The following is a 17,514-nucleotide window of genomic DNA, read 5'->3' as shown; positions in this document are numbered from 1 at the left end:
CCCCCCCCCCCCCCCCCCCCCCCCCCCCCCCATGGGTGGCATGGCTGGATTGGAGCTCACAGGGGAGGGGGAAGGAGGGTGGATGTGGGTTGCCCACTGTGGGTTTAGTGCTCCCTGCCCTGCTGCTCTACCCCTGGGGCCTCCATGGCCCAGCAGGTGGGACCCAGTGCCAGCAGGCAGAGAAGCTTGGTGCTACCGCTCGGAGCAGTTCGTTAGAGCAGTTTGTTAGACCATGGTGAGGCGCGCCCTGCCCTGGTGCTGCCAGGCAGTGGCAGCAAGCCTCCCCGCTGTGGAGGCCCCCAGGAGGAGGGCAGCAGGGTGGGAAGCCCTGAGCCCACAGCAAGGAGTCTGCATCTGCTCCTGCCTTGCACACAAATCTGAGGGGCACAGGCCCTCCTCCCCCATGCCTCCCTCCCCAGGAGTGTGTGCAGTGGCATGGAGCCAAGCTCCTGGATGAGTCACCCGTGGCTCTGTCGCGCTTCCTGGCCAGGCCCATTTTTGTCCCTGACTAACAAACCACGGGCAGCAGTCTTTATTGTTTTTTTTTCAACCGGATGTCACATGGGCCTCAGCAGCATGCTTATTGGGCTGCATGTGGTCCGTGGGTTGAAAACCATTGGGTTAAACTGTACCATGTCTTTTTTGACATTATAGTTCTTTTTATGAAGTGTCTTAATTGTCACTATGTTTTATTTTTCTAAACATATCTAGTCCTCTGTGTCATATGACTATTTGAAAGACTCATTGAGGGGGCTTTTTTAACACTCTTATACCCTATTCTGTCTTTATACCCTACCTTTTATAGGCCCTCCTTTGTCTTGTTTAAACATCTCTTGAAGGGTTTCTTTCCAACTGAGACCTATGTTTGCACATGAAAATTCATTTCTGTTGAGAAAGGCATATGGTGTTTTGACCTGTGGACCATAGGCAGTATGGGTAACATACCAAAAGCAGGGTTTCACTGTAAGGATACTATGGATTGTGCCATTATTTTTTTTTTAAATCAGTAATATAAAAATGTATTAGGAACTCTCTGTCATCAATGTCTGGTATCTAGAAAATTATGCTTTTCTCAGTCCTGCCTATCACAGGTTGCAAACAGAAGATGTGTTTCAAAATGTTTTGTTTACTTTGGGTCTGTCCTGCCTCAGGTAAATACCACAAATATTGCCTGTAAAGAAACAGAATCTTTTATCATATTTCTAGAGTCAGAAAAATAATTCTTTAAAATGTCAGTGTCAAAATAATTTATGCTTACAAGCTCAGCACTGAAAAATGCTTATCTTCACAATAAGGGGAACAATAATGTCCTCAAAAGCCACAAAATACTGATACATTTTTTTAAAAAAGTCCTTTCTATGACAAGTGTAGCAGTCAATTATAGACCAATGCAGGGGTTGGCAACCTACCAGGCTGGATCTGGCCCACACCATTTGATCTGGCCCTCAGACATATGGCTTCAGCAGCTGGATTGACCCAGTTTGGTGAGAGGCACGTGGGTGCACAAATGCTAGGACCCAGCCACTGTTACTGTGAGGACAAGCACTGGCTGCAAACACTCTCCCTGTCCTGCCATGGGGGAAAGTGGCATTGGCCAGTACTTTCCTTGTGTTGCCACTGGGAAAAGTGGTGGCAGCAGCTGGGTCCTAGCATCCACATATCCACCTGCCTCTCACCCAAACTGGGTCAGTCCAGCCTGCAGCCTAAAAAGGTTGCTAGGCCCTGGATGAATTCACTTAAACGCAAATTCACGTAGTAAAGCTCAACTGTATCATCTTATCCAATATTTTTGACATAGTGAACTCTGCATAGTCTGTTTTAAAGGAGAACTAGCTACAGAAAGCATACTTAAATAGTAGGTAGTAGGAGTTGGTAGGGTTACACAGTCTGGAGCCATTTTGAAACTGGTTTGTATGCATTGAGCTTCAGGTTTAAACCAGTTTCTGATCACTTAAACTGGTTTATGTATAACTTCTGTCCCTAGCCGAGAGGACAAGGAAGTAAAAATATGAATAATTTTATAAGTTCAAGAAAATGTCCATCTAGTTGTCTTTTAGTAACTCACATTTAGTTTAAGCAGTCTGTGCCATATTTTTAAGGACTGTGGACATGTTTCAGTTTTCGTGCCCTGGAATTACTTTTATTTTTTTTAAAAGGCAACACCTGGTTCGCAGTACCTGAAAAAGAGTTTTTAGATACTTTTTTATTTACTGTATAATGTCAGCAAGTCCTAGCCCCTTATCTTTTTCTCAAGCAAGTTACTTTCATGACTGTCCCAGATTTTTAATAATAATCTTCCTCTTTCTGGACTGAATAGGACTGCTGAAGCAAAATCATTCTTGCAGATTTTCCCTTTATTAAACTACGTCTCTGAAGCTTAGCTGAGAGCTTCTATGTACTTTAGATTCAGAAATTATGAAGGCATAAAGTGCTTAAAGCAAGATAAAGCCTATTTTTGCAGTGTCAATCAGCAGGTGCTATCCAGTATGAAATCTAAAATTTATCACCGCTTTTCTTTTAAAAGTGGAAGTCTGCCAAGTTTACATAAACATTCTAAAGAGCAGTATTTACACAGATTTGGTCTAGCCTTCAGTAATATGTTTAGAAGTCCTCAGGGGAACCCTTTCTTTAATTTAATTGGATAGGGATTTTGTATCAATAGAAAGTCATGTTTAGTCCAACCAGCTGCTCCTGAATCTTAACAATGCTTATGAGACCAATTGAGTTTGTCTGTGTTAAGCTGACTATGGAGAGAATTCTAATTTATTTGAATGTTCTGGTTGTGATGCGAGTCCCTCAAGAGTCTTTTCTTCCATTTAAAATGTACCTTTTTCTCTCTTGTCCTTGTGGCTATTTTTCTTTAAACCTACCAAACCCTTATTTTAAATTTACAGAAAACTTATATAGGTCTGTCAAGTACTAAACATATGCTATATGCAATTGAGTAATGTAAAACTAAGTCTCTTATTATTCTTTTATGTTCTTTCTTGTCAATACTTTTTTAATATATAGTTATGTCACTTCCTCTTATTTTCAGGCTTGAGTCTTTAAGTTTAAATCTACTGAAAATTTCGTAGTTGTATCTTCATTCCCCAATGAAAGTGCCGATGCTTATTTCTTCTCCTCATGATGACAAAAGAGCTATTCAAACCTCCTTTCCAAGGTTCATAGTAATTGGAAGCAGTTATTCAGGTTGTGTAAGAAGAGGTATGCAAATTGATGGACATGATGCATCTTTCTTTAACTAAACAACTGGCTACGTTAGTTTTGACTATGTGAACAAAGGTAAAATTTGTAGCAAGTGCAGTTGCTGTGGCAAAGACTGACTTCATTCCTCCAATTTATGAGAAAATGGATAGAATAAATTAACATTCTTCTTCTGGCTTTGAGTATTTTACATGCCTCTAGTGCCAGTGTCTTTTAGTGGTCACTGAAACTGAGGAAAAAATAAGGTAGCAGGGTTCAAAACCTATAGCAAAGGCTCTGGCAGGAAAAATTATTCATCTGCTAATCTTCAGTTTAGAATAGGCAGTTGTCAGCTCTCCTTTCTTATTATGACCATCTTAGTTTACACAATCTGCCCGACTTCCCTGATCAGGTTGCAAAAGGCTCCATAAGGGAATTAAAATCTATAATGGCAAAAGGTTAAAGTCATTTTGCAGACCATTTTAGAACCACAGTCAATGCTTCAGATATTATGATGAGGTCAACAGCAAGAGCTGTAATGATCTGTCAAACATCATGGCTACAATCTTCTGGGATTCACAAAGAAGGCCAGAATAGTATAGAAGATCTTCCTGTTGAAGGGAATGAACTTTTCAACATTGAAACTGATGAAGCGCCATATTCATTAAAGAGCTTTAGGACACTTGCAGTATTCAGCTTTGAAGAAAACAGTCAAGACTTTGTTCAGGAAATCTGCTGCTGCTGCTTATTTTAATAATCTTTGTTTCTCTCCTCTGGACTCTCATTTGTCCATATCCTTATTGAAGTAGGTGCCCAAAACTGGGCACCATACTCCAGGTGAAACCTCACTAGTGCAAAATAGAGCAGAAGAAACAAGAAAGCAAGCCTTCTATTAATAAAGCCCAGTATGCCATTGGGTGTTCTGCAACAGCTGTTCTTTATAGGAACTACGTGCAGTTTTGCTTCTTACTCTGAACTGTGACTGAACCAAGTGAAAGTCCCAAGTTTTTTTGTGTGCTCATCCAGGATATTCAGAATTTTCATCTGAATCAAATGATATATTTCTCTTTTTACCCATTCCATGTTTGAACCAAGGAGAAATTAGGATCCGTATCCTTAAAACCCTATCATTTTATCTGGAAAGAACAAAATAATTTAATCTCCAGAATTATTTGTTGCAAGGAACAAGTTATATTGTTTCAGAGGTGGTGTCAGTTAATTTCAGATTGGGACAATGATTGCTATTAACTGGTTAGATTGGATCCTCCTGGATAAAGTAGAGCTCCTTTTGTCAGAGAAAAAGTAATGTCTAAATCTATAATGGCAAAAGGTTAGCTTATTTTGCAGACCATTTTATAACCACAATCAATTCTTCAGATATCACCGCAAGGTCAATGGCAAGAGCTGTAATGATGTGCCAAACATCATGGCTACAATGTTCTGGGATTTGCAGAGAAATCCAGAATAGTATAGAAGGTCTTCCTATTGAGGGGAATTCATTTTTCAACATTAAAACTGACAAAGCACTACATTCATTACAGGGTTTTAGGGCACTTGCCCCTGAGCTCAGAAGGAAACACCTCTTTTAGAAGTGTTGCAAGTGCTGACATTTGTAAAGCAATTACCTGGAAACCAGTCCATACGTTAACTGAATACTGGCCTTTAATAGAGACATGTAGATTTGAAGCCCAGTTTTTCAGAGTTGTTACAATCCTTTTTTAAATATAAGCTCCAATACAAGCAGCAATCTCCTGTACATCATCTTACTGCTTGAGAGTCACCAGAAGTGAAATACATATATACAAGCACACAATGTTCTCAGTACCTGCAGTTCTCCTTTTGTGTTTTCTATATGTATTCTACAACCAAGCCACCTTCTACTTACTGTGCAGTCTGATGTTACCTAGATAAGGGCTGTCCAACTGATGGTCTGTGGGCCACATGCAGCCTGTAAGGGATTAATACACAGCCTCTGGCCCATCACCCAGCCACTGCTCCCTGTTTCACTCTGGCAGCAACTGCAGCCAAGGTTTCTAGGCTCTCCCTCCTTCCCCTAAAATTTTAGGTGGGTTTGGGGAGCCTGCAGCATCAGAAGAGTCTACAGAAAGGTAGCTGGCATGGGGGTGTTGCCCACATGCAGTGCAGTGGTTGGAGGGAGGTGGCCTGCACATGTGTGGTTCTGTAGTTGGGGAGGCTGCCTGCGTATGCAGTGTAGCACTGGTGGCAGGGGGAGGAGCCCACATGCATGGCGCAGTGGTGTGGGTGTAGGGGTTGTCCATGTCCAGTGGTGGTAGGGGATGAGGCATGGGGGCCTGTACCTCACATTAGTGTGCCCCCCCCCATTGTTGTGGTCCATGTGGCATGTGGCCTTCAACCACTTTGGAGTTAGACAGCCCTGACTTAAATTCTGTATTGGTGAAAAAACGGAAGGATATATGGGCCCTCTTCATTCTTTATACCTGCAGGATGCAGGGCAAGAAGTAAAAGCATACCAGGAAATAGCAAGAACTTGCAGGGACAAAATCAGGAAGATAAAGATAAAGAATGAGCTGTACAAAGATAAAGAATGAGCTGTACGTAGTAAAGGGGGTTAAGGACAACAAGAAGAGGTTCTGTAAGCATTGGTCACAAAGAGGGACCAAGGGAGCTGTGGGTGCCTTGTTAACAAACCAGGGAGAAATCCTAACAGAAAATTCAAAAAAGCAGAGCTACTCAACAGCTACTTTGCCTCAGTATTCACAAAAAAGTTAAGCTGCAGCCAAACACCTAATAAGGAGTATCGGGATAAGGAAAAGGACAAGCTGAAGGAGGAGATAACAGAAGAGATGGTCAGAAAGCGTTTGTTGGGTCTGAATGAATTCAAGTTAGCAGGGCCAGATGAACTTCATCTCAGAGTACTGAAGAAACTGGCACAGAACAATTTGGTGTCCTTGGCAATGATTTTCATGAAGTTGTGAGAGATGGGCCAAGTACCAGTGGACTGGAAAAGTGCCAATGTAGCGCCCCTCTTTAAAAAAGGCAAAAAGAAGGACCAGGGAAACTACAGAGTGGTTAACCTCACCTCAGTACCTGGTAACTTACTGGAGCATATCCTAAGAAAAGCCATTTGCAGACATTTGGAGGAAGAAAGGCTGATCACAAGCAGCCAACATGGATTTATGAAAAACAAGTAATGTCAAACAAAGTTGATCTCATTCTGTGACAAAGTAGCTATGTGGGTGGATGAAGGGAACGCTGTGGATATAGTGCATCTGGACTGCAGCAAGACTTTTGACAGGGTCCCACATGACTTTCTCATAAACAAATTGGAGGAATGTGGGCTGGACAAAACTATGGTAAGGTGGATAGACAACTGGCTCAATAGCCACAAAGGGTAATTATTAATGGGTACATATCAGAATGGCAGGAGGTTTTGAGTGGAGTGCCTCAGGGGTTTGTCCTGGGCCCAGTGCTGTTTAATGTATTTATTAATGATTTGGATGCTAGCATATAAAGCTTGAACAAGTTTACAGGTGACATTAAACTCAGAAGGGTTGTGAGCATGTTGGAGGGTGCAAACACAATTCAGAAGGATCTCAACAGATTGGAAAACTGCACTATAGAGCTAACAGGATGAAGTTCAGTGTGGACAAATGCAAGGTGCTTCACTGTGGGAAGTATAATAAAAAATGCAAACAAAATGGGTGACACTTGGCTAGATGGCAGCACTACGAAAAAGGGCTTGGGAGTCTTGGTAGATTATAGATAGACTCAATATGAGTCTGCAGTGTGATGCAGCTGCACAAAAGGTAAATGCAGTTTTGGGATGCATCAATGGAAGTATTGGGTGTAAGATGTGGGAGGTGATGGTGCCTATAGACAGCCCAGGTTAGGCCTCATCTAGAATACTGTGTGCAGTTCTGTGCTCCATATTTTAAAAAAGATGTTGACAAGTTGGAGAGGGTCTAGAGGTGAGCAACAAAGATGATAAAGAGCTTGGAAAACAAGTCATAAAAGGAGAAGCTGAAGGAGCTAGGCATGTTCAGATTGCAGAAAAGGCGCTTAAGCAGGGATATGATAGCAGTCTTCAAATACTTGAAGGGTTGCCATAAAGAAGAGGGAAAGCACTTGTCTCTTGCTGCAGAGAGGATGTGGAATAATGCCTTCCATTGCAGCAAAGTAAGTTTAGATTGGCTATCTGGAAAAACTGTTTCAGTAGTGAAATAGACTGCCTCAGGAACTTGTGGACACTTCCTCATTGGAGGTGTTGAGGAAGAGGTTGGACAGCCACTGGTCAGGGATGATTTAGACATAACTGCCTATGTTCTACTATGGGTATTTCCAATGCTTCTGGGCTTTGCTGGTTTTCCCTCCCCCCTATATGTATCAGGGTGTTTTTAAGCCTCACTCAGAGGCACTGGTCCCCTCAAGGCTGCGGACTTTGACTGGGGTGTGCCAAAGCTCCTGCTGGGACCAAAGCCGGTTCCTGGCTAGAGGGTCTTGCACCTCCACTCAGGGTCTGACCGATTGCCATATTTGTCATCAGGAAGGAATTTACTCTGTGGTCAGATTGGTATGGATTGTGCATTTTTTTTCCTCCTTGTGTTGTGGGGGGCATGGACCTATATTAGGGATCTCTTGAGTGTATACTGACAACCTTTCATAAAAGCAGGACATTGGCTGCTGTGGTTGCCCTGCTTTACCAATGATTAGGCTGTTAGATCTGTGTTGCATCAGGGTTGACAGTAGCCTTATATATACTTTAGATATTGGTTACTATAGGATGATTTGGATTGAGATGATCCTGCCTCAGATGACCTTTCCAGCCCCACTTTTTTTTTTATGATTCTCTATATTCAGGACAGAATTGTAGCCATAGTGGACATTGATGACAAAAAGTTTCTGGATATTGAGCACATGGTAAGGTTTCTTAAAGAACTCCAGCTCTGCAAAGTTAACTAACTCTTTTTTTTTTATAATTTATACAGCAAGTCGCAGTGAGGGGAAAATAAAATTTATCTGGTCTTCTTATCAGATATTCTTCTGTGCGTAAAAACAAATTGGAAGATTTGTTGCTGATTAATTTGATTATTTTATTACTTGTTATTGAAATGTGTATTTTGTTATATAATGGGATATTATCTCATTGATACAGGCTGCATGCAGAATTACTCGTCACTCACCCAGCGCTTTTCAGAGTGTCATAGAAAAGGTGGGATTAACAGCTGTACTAAACTCATTGGCAACTGGAATATGCAAAGTTCAGCAGTACATTCTGACCATGTTTGCTGCTATGTTGTCATGTGGAATTCATCTGCAGAGGCTGATTCAAGAAAAGGTTTGATTTAAACTTTACATTACTGTTTGCTGACACAACATTTCATTACTGTAGAATTAATGCTGTCTGTTCTAGTGGTTCTTGCTTTTCAGAATGTTGATTTCAGTGATGCTCAAATCTCTTAAAATCAGGAAGTGAAGAATTAAGTTAATTCAAACTTGTATTTCTGAAAACCAGGAAATATGTAGTTAATGCCTTTACAGTAAGACCACTTTAAGGGACACTGTCCAAACTGGATACTAAAGGAGAAGAGATCACCACCTATAGTCTGTAGGGTGAGTATAGGGCCACTGTGTGGTTTTCAAACAGTGTTCTTTGTTAGCCTAAGGGTCTGCAATAGGTTATCAGGTGGTCTGCAAAGAGACTGGGGGCAATGAGAAAGTGAGCTGGAAGCAGTATTACCACCATTGCAAGGCTGGATCACCTGGTTTAGTATCAGTCTTTAGGATAGGGGCTCCACAGCAGAAGTAATATGAAAGGATTCTGTCACTTCAGGAACTTTGAAAGCCTCTGGTCTATTCAGTAGTATATTTAAATTCTTAAAAATAAAACCCCAAAAAGTGAAATAAATGAGGTATAGCACTTAGTATGGCTCTTTTTGTGAATCTCAAGAGGTGAGACTGATCTGTAGCTAAGCTGCTGCTATAGGTAAAATTCAATACATTTGAAAAGCTTTAGCCTGACCATCAACAGATGATGGCCCCAAGGAAAAACAAGGAAAATATATGAGGAAAACTTCTTTGACATAGTAATCTTAGACATTTAAAAGAGAAAATGATGAGTGTGCTGATTGAATCTAATGCTGTACTTCTGTTATACTATCCCTATAGGACCTTAGGCAAATTTGTAAATGAAATGTCTTCAGGAACTCATCTTTTTATTAACTTGGACAATTTTTTTACAGTGTTACAGACTATAACTACAGGTTTTGATAAATATCTAATTTATTTTTCAGAATATGTCATTAAAAGCTGTTTATTTTGATTACCCAATGATTCCCTGAAAATAGAGTATAAATTGAATGTATGTGTTCATGTTTCAGCAATGAGATTTCATATTTTAAGAAACAAAATGAGTTCACCTCTGCTCTTAGACAGTAGGAAGATTCATATCAGCAAAAAATTGAACCCCAAATGCAGTTCTTCCTGCAACCTTCTGTTGTAAATATATTGTAAACTCACCCTGCATTTATATGAAGAGATTATTAGGACTATGAAAATTATATAACCCTTATCTTCCACCCATCTCTTTCATCACCATGAGACCACTTCCTTATTTCAATCATTTCCATTTTCCTGCACATCTTATCAGAATGCATATTATATTACATATGCTAGTTGGCCTGGAGCTTTCCAGGGGTTCAAGTAAAATAGCATCACCAGATGACAAACTGCACCACAATGCCACATTTTCTTTCTGTGCACATTCATATGAATAAATGATGTATCAGAGAACATTCAAATAAAACACACAGCTTCAAACAAGAAAAGCAATTTCAGGGTGACAGTTACTAGTAAAGTCTTATGTTTGTACACGACTTCTCACTAAAGGGATCTTCCTTTTTGATGCTGTTTTTTTTAAGAAATTTGTTTGTAAATTAAAGGCATGAAGTATGGTAAAATTAATTTTAAAGGAAGCCCAAGATTTCAGTCATTACTAGTGGTCTATTCAATTTGCAATTTTGTGGATTTCTGGGAAATCGTGAAATCCGTGATGGTCCGCAACATCAACTTAAAAATACCCCACAACTTAATAAAAATAAAATGCAGGCTCCCCAGTGAGAACCTGGCCACACACCCCACCCGGTGGGGGCGGAGGGGAGGCACTGGCTGGCAGGATGGCATGAAGGGCAGTGGACAAGATAATGGCTGCCTCCTTGTCCATCCTACCCCCACTGGGGCCTCTCCACCAATGAGCACCAAGGGGTGGGGCCACATGAAGGGCAGTCAGCAGACAAGATGGCAGCTGCCCCCTCATCCCTCCTCCCCTGCTGGAGCCTCTTCACCAAGGGATAGGGCTAGAGGAACACAACTGGGAAATATCTGCAAAATTTTCTCTTTATGCATGATAGACCTGCAAATATTGTTTAGTCTCACTGCAATTTAAGTAGGTCATTAGTCATTACTATGCAGATCTGTCTGTATTTTTGTATAATCCTATCATAAGATCTCAAGGTCCTTTTTTTAAAACATGATTGAAACATATTTTACATGGATGTTGAGGTATGTCCTGAATATTACTGATCATCAAACCTGAGAAGTTTAATGATTTTTTTTGCACAGTTGCACACCAAACCAATGGCAAGACTGAGAACAGAACCCAAATCTCTAATTTAAAAACCTGTTTTTGATTCCTTAGATTATATTAACTGGAAAATGATTTTGTGGCTGATGTATAGGCTTACCAGTCAGTTCTGGGTTCTATTTTGTCTTTACCATGTGTTTCCCATGCTGGGATAATACACTTCTGAATCTCAGAAGTGTTATAGCTCCAGTATCAGAAATTAGAGTTTAGGATCTTTGGGGCAGGGTTTTGGTTTTCCTTTCTGTTTACGCAGGACCTGCAACAATGAACTACAATACAAATAATAATAATATATTTATTACTAAAAGCTGTAACCCATAATCCATACAATTTCCAATAGTTTCTAAAAGAGCTATACCAGTCTTCGTTAAAGAAAGGAAGGAAAAGAGAAATGTACAGTGTCATTCTCCAAAGCCTTTTCTCTTCCGTAAAGCAACTGTATACATAGTTGGAGAGCTGGTGTTATATTGGAGATAATGACAAAGCTGCAACTATTCATTTAATGCAGCTGCAAGCCAGTGTTTTAAAATATACATTAAGGGTAAAAAAAAAACATGGTTTAATGTCTTTAGCTGTATAACTGTGTCTGTGGAAAAAATTGCCTAGTTCAAAAATCTTAAGTCACTAGGAAACTTAAGGGACACCCCCTATTTTCTCAAACTTTGCCCCTTCAGCTGCCCCAGTTCTTTTCAGAAGTGGGGCAGAGAGTTCTGAAATAAAATGCTTGAGCAAGAAGAAAGGTGCACATAAATTGCAGGATCTTTCAAACACTGGAGGAAAGAAGGATGTTTGAGAGGTAATCTAATGCGATACAGATCTTCAAAGAACTAGAATACGGGAAAGTAATTTTTCCTCCAATTTTTCCTCTGTGTGAGCCTTCAGCTTATGAGACTAAAATTCTCACAAGATGTTTTTAAAAATTAGAGTGGAACAAAAATAGTGGCAAAATGCAGTAATGGAGGAAGACATTGCTAATCACCTTAATCTAGCTGCCTTTTTTCACCTACGGCCAAGTGAAGAATCACCATAGACCTTGATGAAAGTGGTTGGAGTTCTTTTGGATATAAGAACTTTTTGACTGAGACACTGGTAGGTAAAATCATTCTGAAACTACCTACAGGCCTGAGGAAAAAAATTGGTCAAGATCTTTCCTGACTGTGGTCTGTAATTGTTTACCACAGAGCTAGTTGTGGTTTCCACTGTGTGGTTGCAGTCTCAGCAGGAGGCAATTCTGAAAACAAATGAACAAATTTATGGCAATTTGAAAATTGCCTGGAGTGGCATAGCCCTGAGCGAGCTTCTCCAGCTGTAGCTGCTACATTTGGACCCATAAATTGGCCCAGTGTGCTTTTAAATTCCTCTTACTGAGTAGACTCCAGCATTTTCATGAACTCGCTCCTGTAGCTCCTTCCTGAAGCAACTGTAAGTCATACCACATGTGCCATTACTTTGTTTAGAGCAATAAACCCATTTCATGTGTATGTTCAACAGTCACAGCATTTAAGAATTCATCCTATATATAAATACATTTACAAAAATATTGTAGAATATGTAATATTAATTTGAGCTGCTGGGGTGTTTGTGTTTGTTCTTACTTTCCGCATATAATAGTAAAATGGGATCTAAGCAAAAGGAGCATGTATTACAATAGCTGTCTTCTCCATTACTGACTTCTCAAATTTTTGCTACCAGATATAATTTAACACACTCACTGGATTTGGTTGTATAAGTTTCTGTTAATGTTTTTTATATGTTTTAAGAGTAATTATTGGCATTGTACTGGTAGTCTTCATTTGATCATTAGATCAACAAAATGCAGAATGTAAAACCATTTGGGTAGTAGTAGTTTATTTACAACTTTCACTAAAATAATATACTAAAATTAACAATAAAATTAGGTAATATGTTTATTGGCAAAAGCATACATTAATGTTATACATTCTATCAGTTTAAACTAAATTAAAACAAAACATAATGTATGCTGATACAATGAAAAGATAAAATGTAGCAATATACTATAATACACTAAAATAATAGAATCGGGGATTTTATTTAATTTTGGCCCTTATTCTTTGCGCAACTAATGCAAATATACCTAGGGAGTATACATTGTTTGAGGACCCAAATTTGTTTTTTTTCCTTCATTAGCCCAGTATTTAAAATTTCCCATTAACGGAGGGATCCTTTTCCCTCTTATTTCCTCAAAAAATGAGCAAGACCACAAAAAGTAATCTAGATTGCCTATCTCTTTCTTCTCACATGAACATATCTTTGTCTAACAACATCTGCTCATAATGGCTTCAGATCTCATTTGAGTAAATCACAGCCTAGTAATGGCCTCTCATTGTTTGTACTTTTGTGCTTCAGGTAGGTAGATTTCTAAGATAAAAGAGTGCTCTTTTATCAAAACAGGGAAGTTTAAGAAAAATCTCACTATCTGCATATCTATCTACATGCTGACATCTTTAATTCTTACATTTATATCTTGCTTTAAAAATGGGGGAAATACTGAGCAAGTCTCCCAGGCCATTTGTCTGGAGGACACTATAAATGTTACGTAAATATCCAAATAAAGGCATGTTTGGAATAAGAGAGGATTCTAAAATGCACTTCTTGGAATATTTGATAGGGGTACATGCTCTAATTTTTATTCAGTAATTTAGAGTTATTAACTGAGCTATAATGCTTACACTAAATAACCCCATAACAGATCACATGAGCCCTCCATCATAAAATGAAGTAGAGATAAAAGCCTCCTTAAACTATAATTAGATTTTTTTCTATTTGTGAATGAACTATGGAGTCATCACCCCATATTTCCAGTCTATACAGTAAAATGGACTCTACCATAGATCTCTAGGCTTTTACTGCTGCTAGTATCACTCTTCTGTCAATCTTACTGTGAAAAAAGATAAAACTCCACCCATTTGTTTTATTTTAATGCATATGTTGTCATATCCAAAGAATGTCATAATGGTATTTTCAGAACCAGATGCTGCCATCAGAAGTTCATTTGGTAGGAATCAAAAATGCTTATGGCGGTGAATCAGAAATGGAAGAACCAAGAACAAAAAAGTACAAAAGGAGGCCATGACAATAAACATCTTGACAATAAAAAATAAACAAAATGGGGTCACCTTTTGAGATGCATTGACTTAACAAGGCAACCCTTGAATTGTCCAGGATTCAGTTCAAGACGAGGAAAGAGACCAGAACTGGCAATCTATAGTACTCAAGCCTGTTCCGTACAGTATGAAAGTTCCCCTTCTCCTGCACACTCCTTCCTGACATTGATTCTGAATCTTCTCTTTTCAGAAGAAAGATTAGATGCTACATATGAACCTTAGAGCCCTTCACCTGTGTCTAGTTTCTTGAATCTGAGCAGGAGATTTCTTTCAATCTGCAATTGTTAAGTTTTTGTTGGAACTTTAAAAGTCATCCAGCAGAGAAAGCATTTTATGACATAGTTTATTCTCCATTTTTCATTATTTTGTTTGCACCATTTTTATTTTAACTATCGCCTTTCTTTATTATGGACTTATCCTTTTCTGGAGTGAAGATTAACCTAGCAAGTTCCTGTCCGATTCACTTTTTGGCAGCCATGTTCAAGTCATAGAATCATAGAATTAGGGTCGGAAGGGACCTTGTAGATCTTCAAGTCCGACCCCCTGCCTGGGCAGGAGAAAAACTGGGCTCAAATGAGTCCAGCCAGGTAGGCATCCAGCCTCCTCTTAAAGACCCCCAGGGTAGGAGCCAGCACCACTTCCCTTGGAAGTTGGTTCCAGATCCTAGCCACCCTAACTGTGAAGTAGTTCTTGCGGCTGTCTAATCTAAACCTACTCTCCAACAACTTGTGACCGTTACTCCTTGTTATGCCAGGAGGTCAGTAGAAGTGGTCAATAGAATGATGGTGTTAAGGGAAGTAATCTTGTTCTTTCTATATAAATCCAGGGTTTAGTTCTCCTTACCACTCTTTGCATGGTCTGATAGCATTATGTGCCTAAAATATTATTAAAACAGGCAGGTGTGAGCAGAGCATGAATGCTTAAGGGGAAAAAGGATTTATTTCCTAAGTCTGGGGTCCTTGCTATGTGGAGTTAGAATCCTTACTATCTTAGTTTGCTATGTATGGGATGTGGTCCAGCCCATAATTATCTTAATTTTTCTTATCCATCAGTTTTCCTGTTCACCTGAAAATTAGCAGATGCACTATTATCAAATTTACTAATTTAAGGAAAAATAACTATAAATTTTTGTACCATAACTTTTAAAATTTGTTAAAATATCTTATGTCTTAAGAAGAAACTTGTACATGTCTTTGTATTTTAAATTTTCCATTCTGTCCACCCAGTAGAAAATGTCTTTCAATCTTAATGCTTGGAAGGTTGTACATACCAGTTGGGCCATAAAACAGTCTGTCTGAGCACAACTACTTTATCAAATAGGATTATCAGATAACAGTGGTAAAATGATTATACTAAGATGGAACCCAAGTACAAATACAAATGGCGTGATTTAAAATGTTTGTATATTTATAGACAATATTAATTGTTTCATTTTTAAAGAACAATATCTGTTTGTGTTTTATTCTCAACTAGGACTTTGTTACTACAGTTATTCGTTTATTTGAAAGTCCTTCAACTTTCATTCGAGCAAAAGCCTTTCTGGTCCTGTTACAAGTTTTAATTAACAATAGAGAGATGTTACTGCTCGGATGCCAAGCAAGGTAAGATGATACTGGTTAATATAATCAGACATACGGTGCACATTTCTAAAATTAGCTTTAAGAACTCTCAATAAGTAGTGTAGGGTATATATGTAATTGTTTGGGGAGAAGCTGATTTTCTCTTTAAAAGTAGTCCAAGCCTATAAAAGTTGGCCCCTGTAATGACTACTATATTTAGCAAGAAGTTTGTTTGCCCTCATGCTTTGGCCTTCTACAATAGAAAGCATCCTTTAATGGACCTTTGATCTTATTTACTCCTTATCCTTTTGGAATAACTTGTGCCACCGGCTGGCACTAGCAAGGATCAGGCTTTGTATTAGGCAAAGCAACTACAGCTAGCGTATGACTTAGAATGCAAGTTGGGACACTGCTCCTCACTCCTTGCCCCATCCTAGAGTCAGGTGTAATCTGTGGGCTCTTAAATATAGTACCACTATTGGAGGAGAATGCTTCTGAGTTTCTGCTGTTTTGATGAGACTGTAGTCAATAGCGGTGAAGTCCTGTGACTTTTGGCACCAAAGGTCTGTCTGAGATCATGGACAAATGTACCTTGGATTGGTCTCAAAAGGGAAGGGGGAGCTGGTGCGAGGGAGTGCACAGTACCTCCTAGAGGATGTAGCTGCATGTACACTTTACTGCAGAATAGATTAATTAGCTCTGCAGTAAAGGATCACAGTCTATACCTGAGCTGGAATTAGGGTGCTGTAAATTAATTAACTCCACTTGGGGGCAGTACTGTCTTACGGCAGAGTAATTAACTGCACATGTAGATGTGGACTGTGGGCATACATTACTCCTAGTCAGCCCAGCCAGCCAGGGACCTGCTCCACTCTGGCTCAAATTGCTGCTATCCTGGGTGCATGTGTAGATGTTGCGCCCAGGAGCAGTTTACTCCAACTCAAACTGTTCTAGAGTTTATTGCGTCACATTAATTGCATGTGTAGATGCACCCACAGTGTAGCAGACATGGCTAGGTACAGACACTCAAAAATCCCAAGGTAGAATCAATCTAAGTTACGTGGTTTTCTTTAAGCAGCATAGTTAAGATTGGTAACAAACAGAACGCATATTTGCCCTTTGGTGGAGAGGAACAAATCTTAGACAGGGTTCCGCCATTTTTAAACTAATCTATGTTTGCCAAACTTCTGTTCTGTTACACTTATCAACTGATTATGTGTCTTTTCTGTTATGGGTATAGACCAGTTTCCAAACAGTTAGACCAGTAAGAGTGAAATGGCTGTACCTGGCCTGTGTGTGCAAAATGGAGCTCTTCTAGGATCAGGTTGTGGACTGCATGTCTTAACTTTGAAGCAGTGTAGAAAGGGTAGAGGGTGCAGAACAACCAGAGGGCAGGAATTGTGACATTGCTTCTAGTAGATTTCTTTTGCATAAAACTTACCACACATGAGTAAATTACATATATGCTACAGGAGAAGGTAGGTTCTGAGGCAGTTGGCAGCAGTATCAGCTGAACCCAGTTCGGCAGAGCTTGTAGGGTCAAAGTTTTGGCATTTACAGTATAGGTTATCAGTAAGTGGGCTTTGAAGCCAATCAGCGTAGACATTGCAGGAATGACCCTGATGTGTAGGAACTTGGATTGTTTTAGAAGAGTGGATGCTTTTGGAAACCAAGAGAGGAGAGAGCATTCTTCCAACACTTTCTTGTTAGTTTTATCAGTTTCAACCAGTTCTCTTTCTTTTTCTTGGACTGAAATGTAAGCATTGATAAAACCTGTTACTCAAGGCTATTCAGATGAGTAGACCACTTAAAAGCAGTGATCATCTGTTTTAAATGCATTTGATATTTCATACAAGTAGCATCTCTAATTTCTGTGTCTCTTCTGATCGTGATGAGATACCTGCTTTGAACAGAGAAAATCCTATGTATCCTCAGACTCATTTTAGTATGCAATATGCAAATGTATTTTTTGAGGGGTGAGGTAAATAAAAAGTCTGATTTTTTTTTTTTTTTTTTTTTTTTT

General features: G+C 39.4%; 1 protein-coding gene across 2 annotated transcripts in view; it reads left to right on the top strand.

Moving 5' to 3' along the window:
• The window catches only part of ULK4 (unc-51 like kinase 4), a 556,180-nt gene that overhangs the window by 169,857 nt on the left and 368,809 nt on the right, over positions 1-17,514 (top strand). For both annotated transcript variants that reach the window (XM_019508899.1, XM_019508898.1), the window contains exons 21-22: positions 8,321-8,503; positions 15,406-15,533. In XM_019508899.1, coding sequence (XP_019364444.1) covers positions 8,321-8,503; positions 15,406-15,533 — 311 coding nt within the window. The remainder of the gene's footprint in view (positions 1-8,320; positions 8,504-15,405; positions 15,534-17,514) is intronic.

The sequence above is a fragment of the Gavialis gangeticus genome, unplaced genomic scaffold (assembly GCF_001723915.1).
Source record: "Gavialis gangeticus isolate Ggan-Ray unplaced genomic scaffold, GavGan_comp1, whole genome shotgun sequence".
In the NCBI taxonomy this organism is placed as follows: Eukaryota; Metazoa; Chordata; order Crocodylia; family Gavialidae; genus Gavialis; species Gavialis gangeticus.
This window is presented reverse-complemented; position numbering and strand designations above follow the sequence as displayed.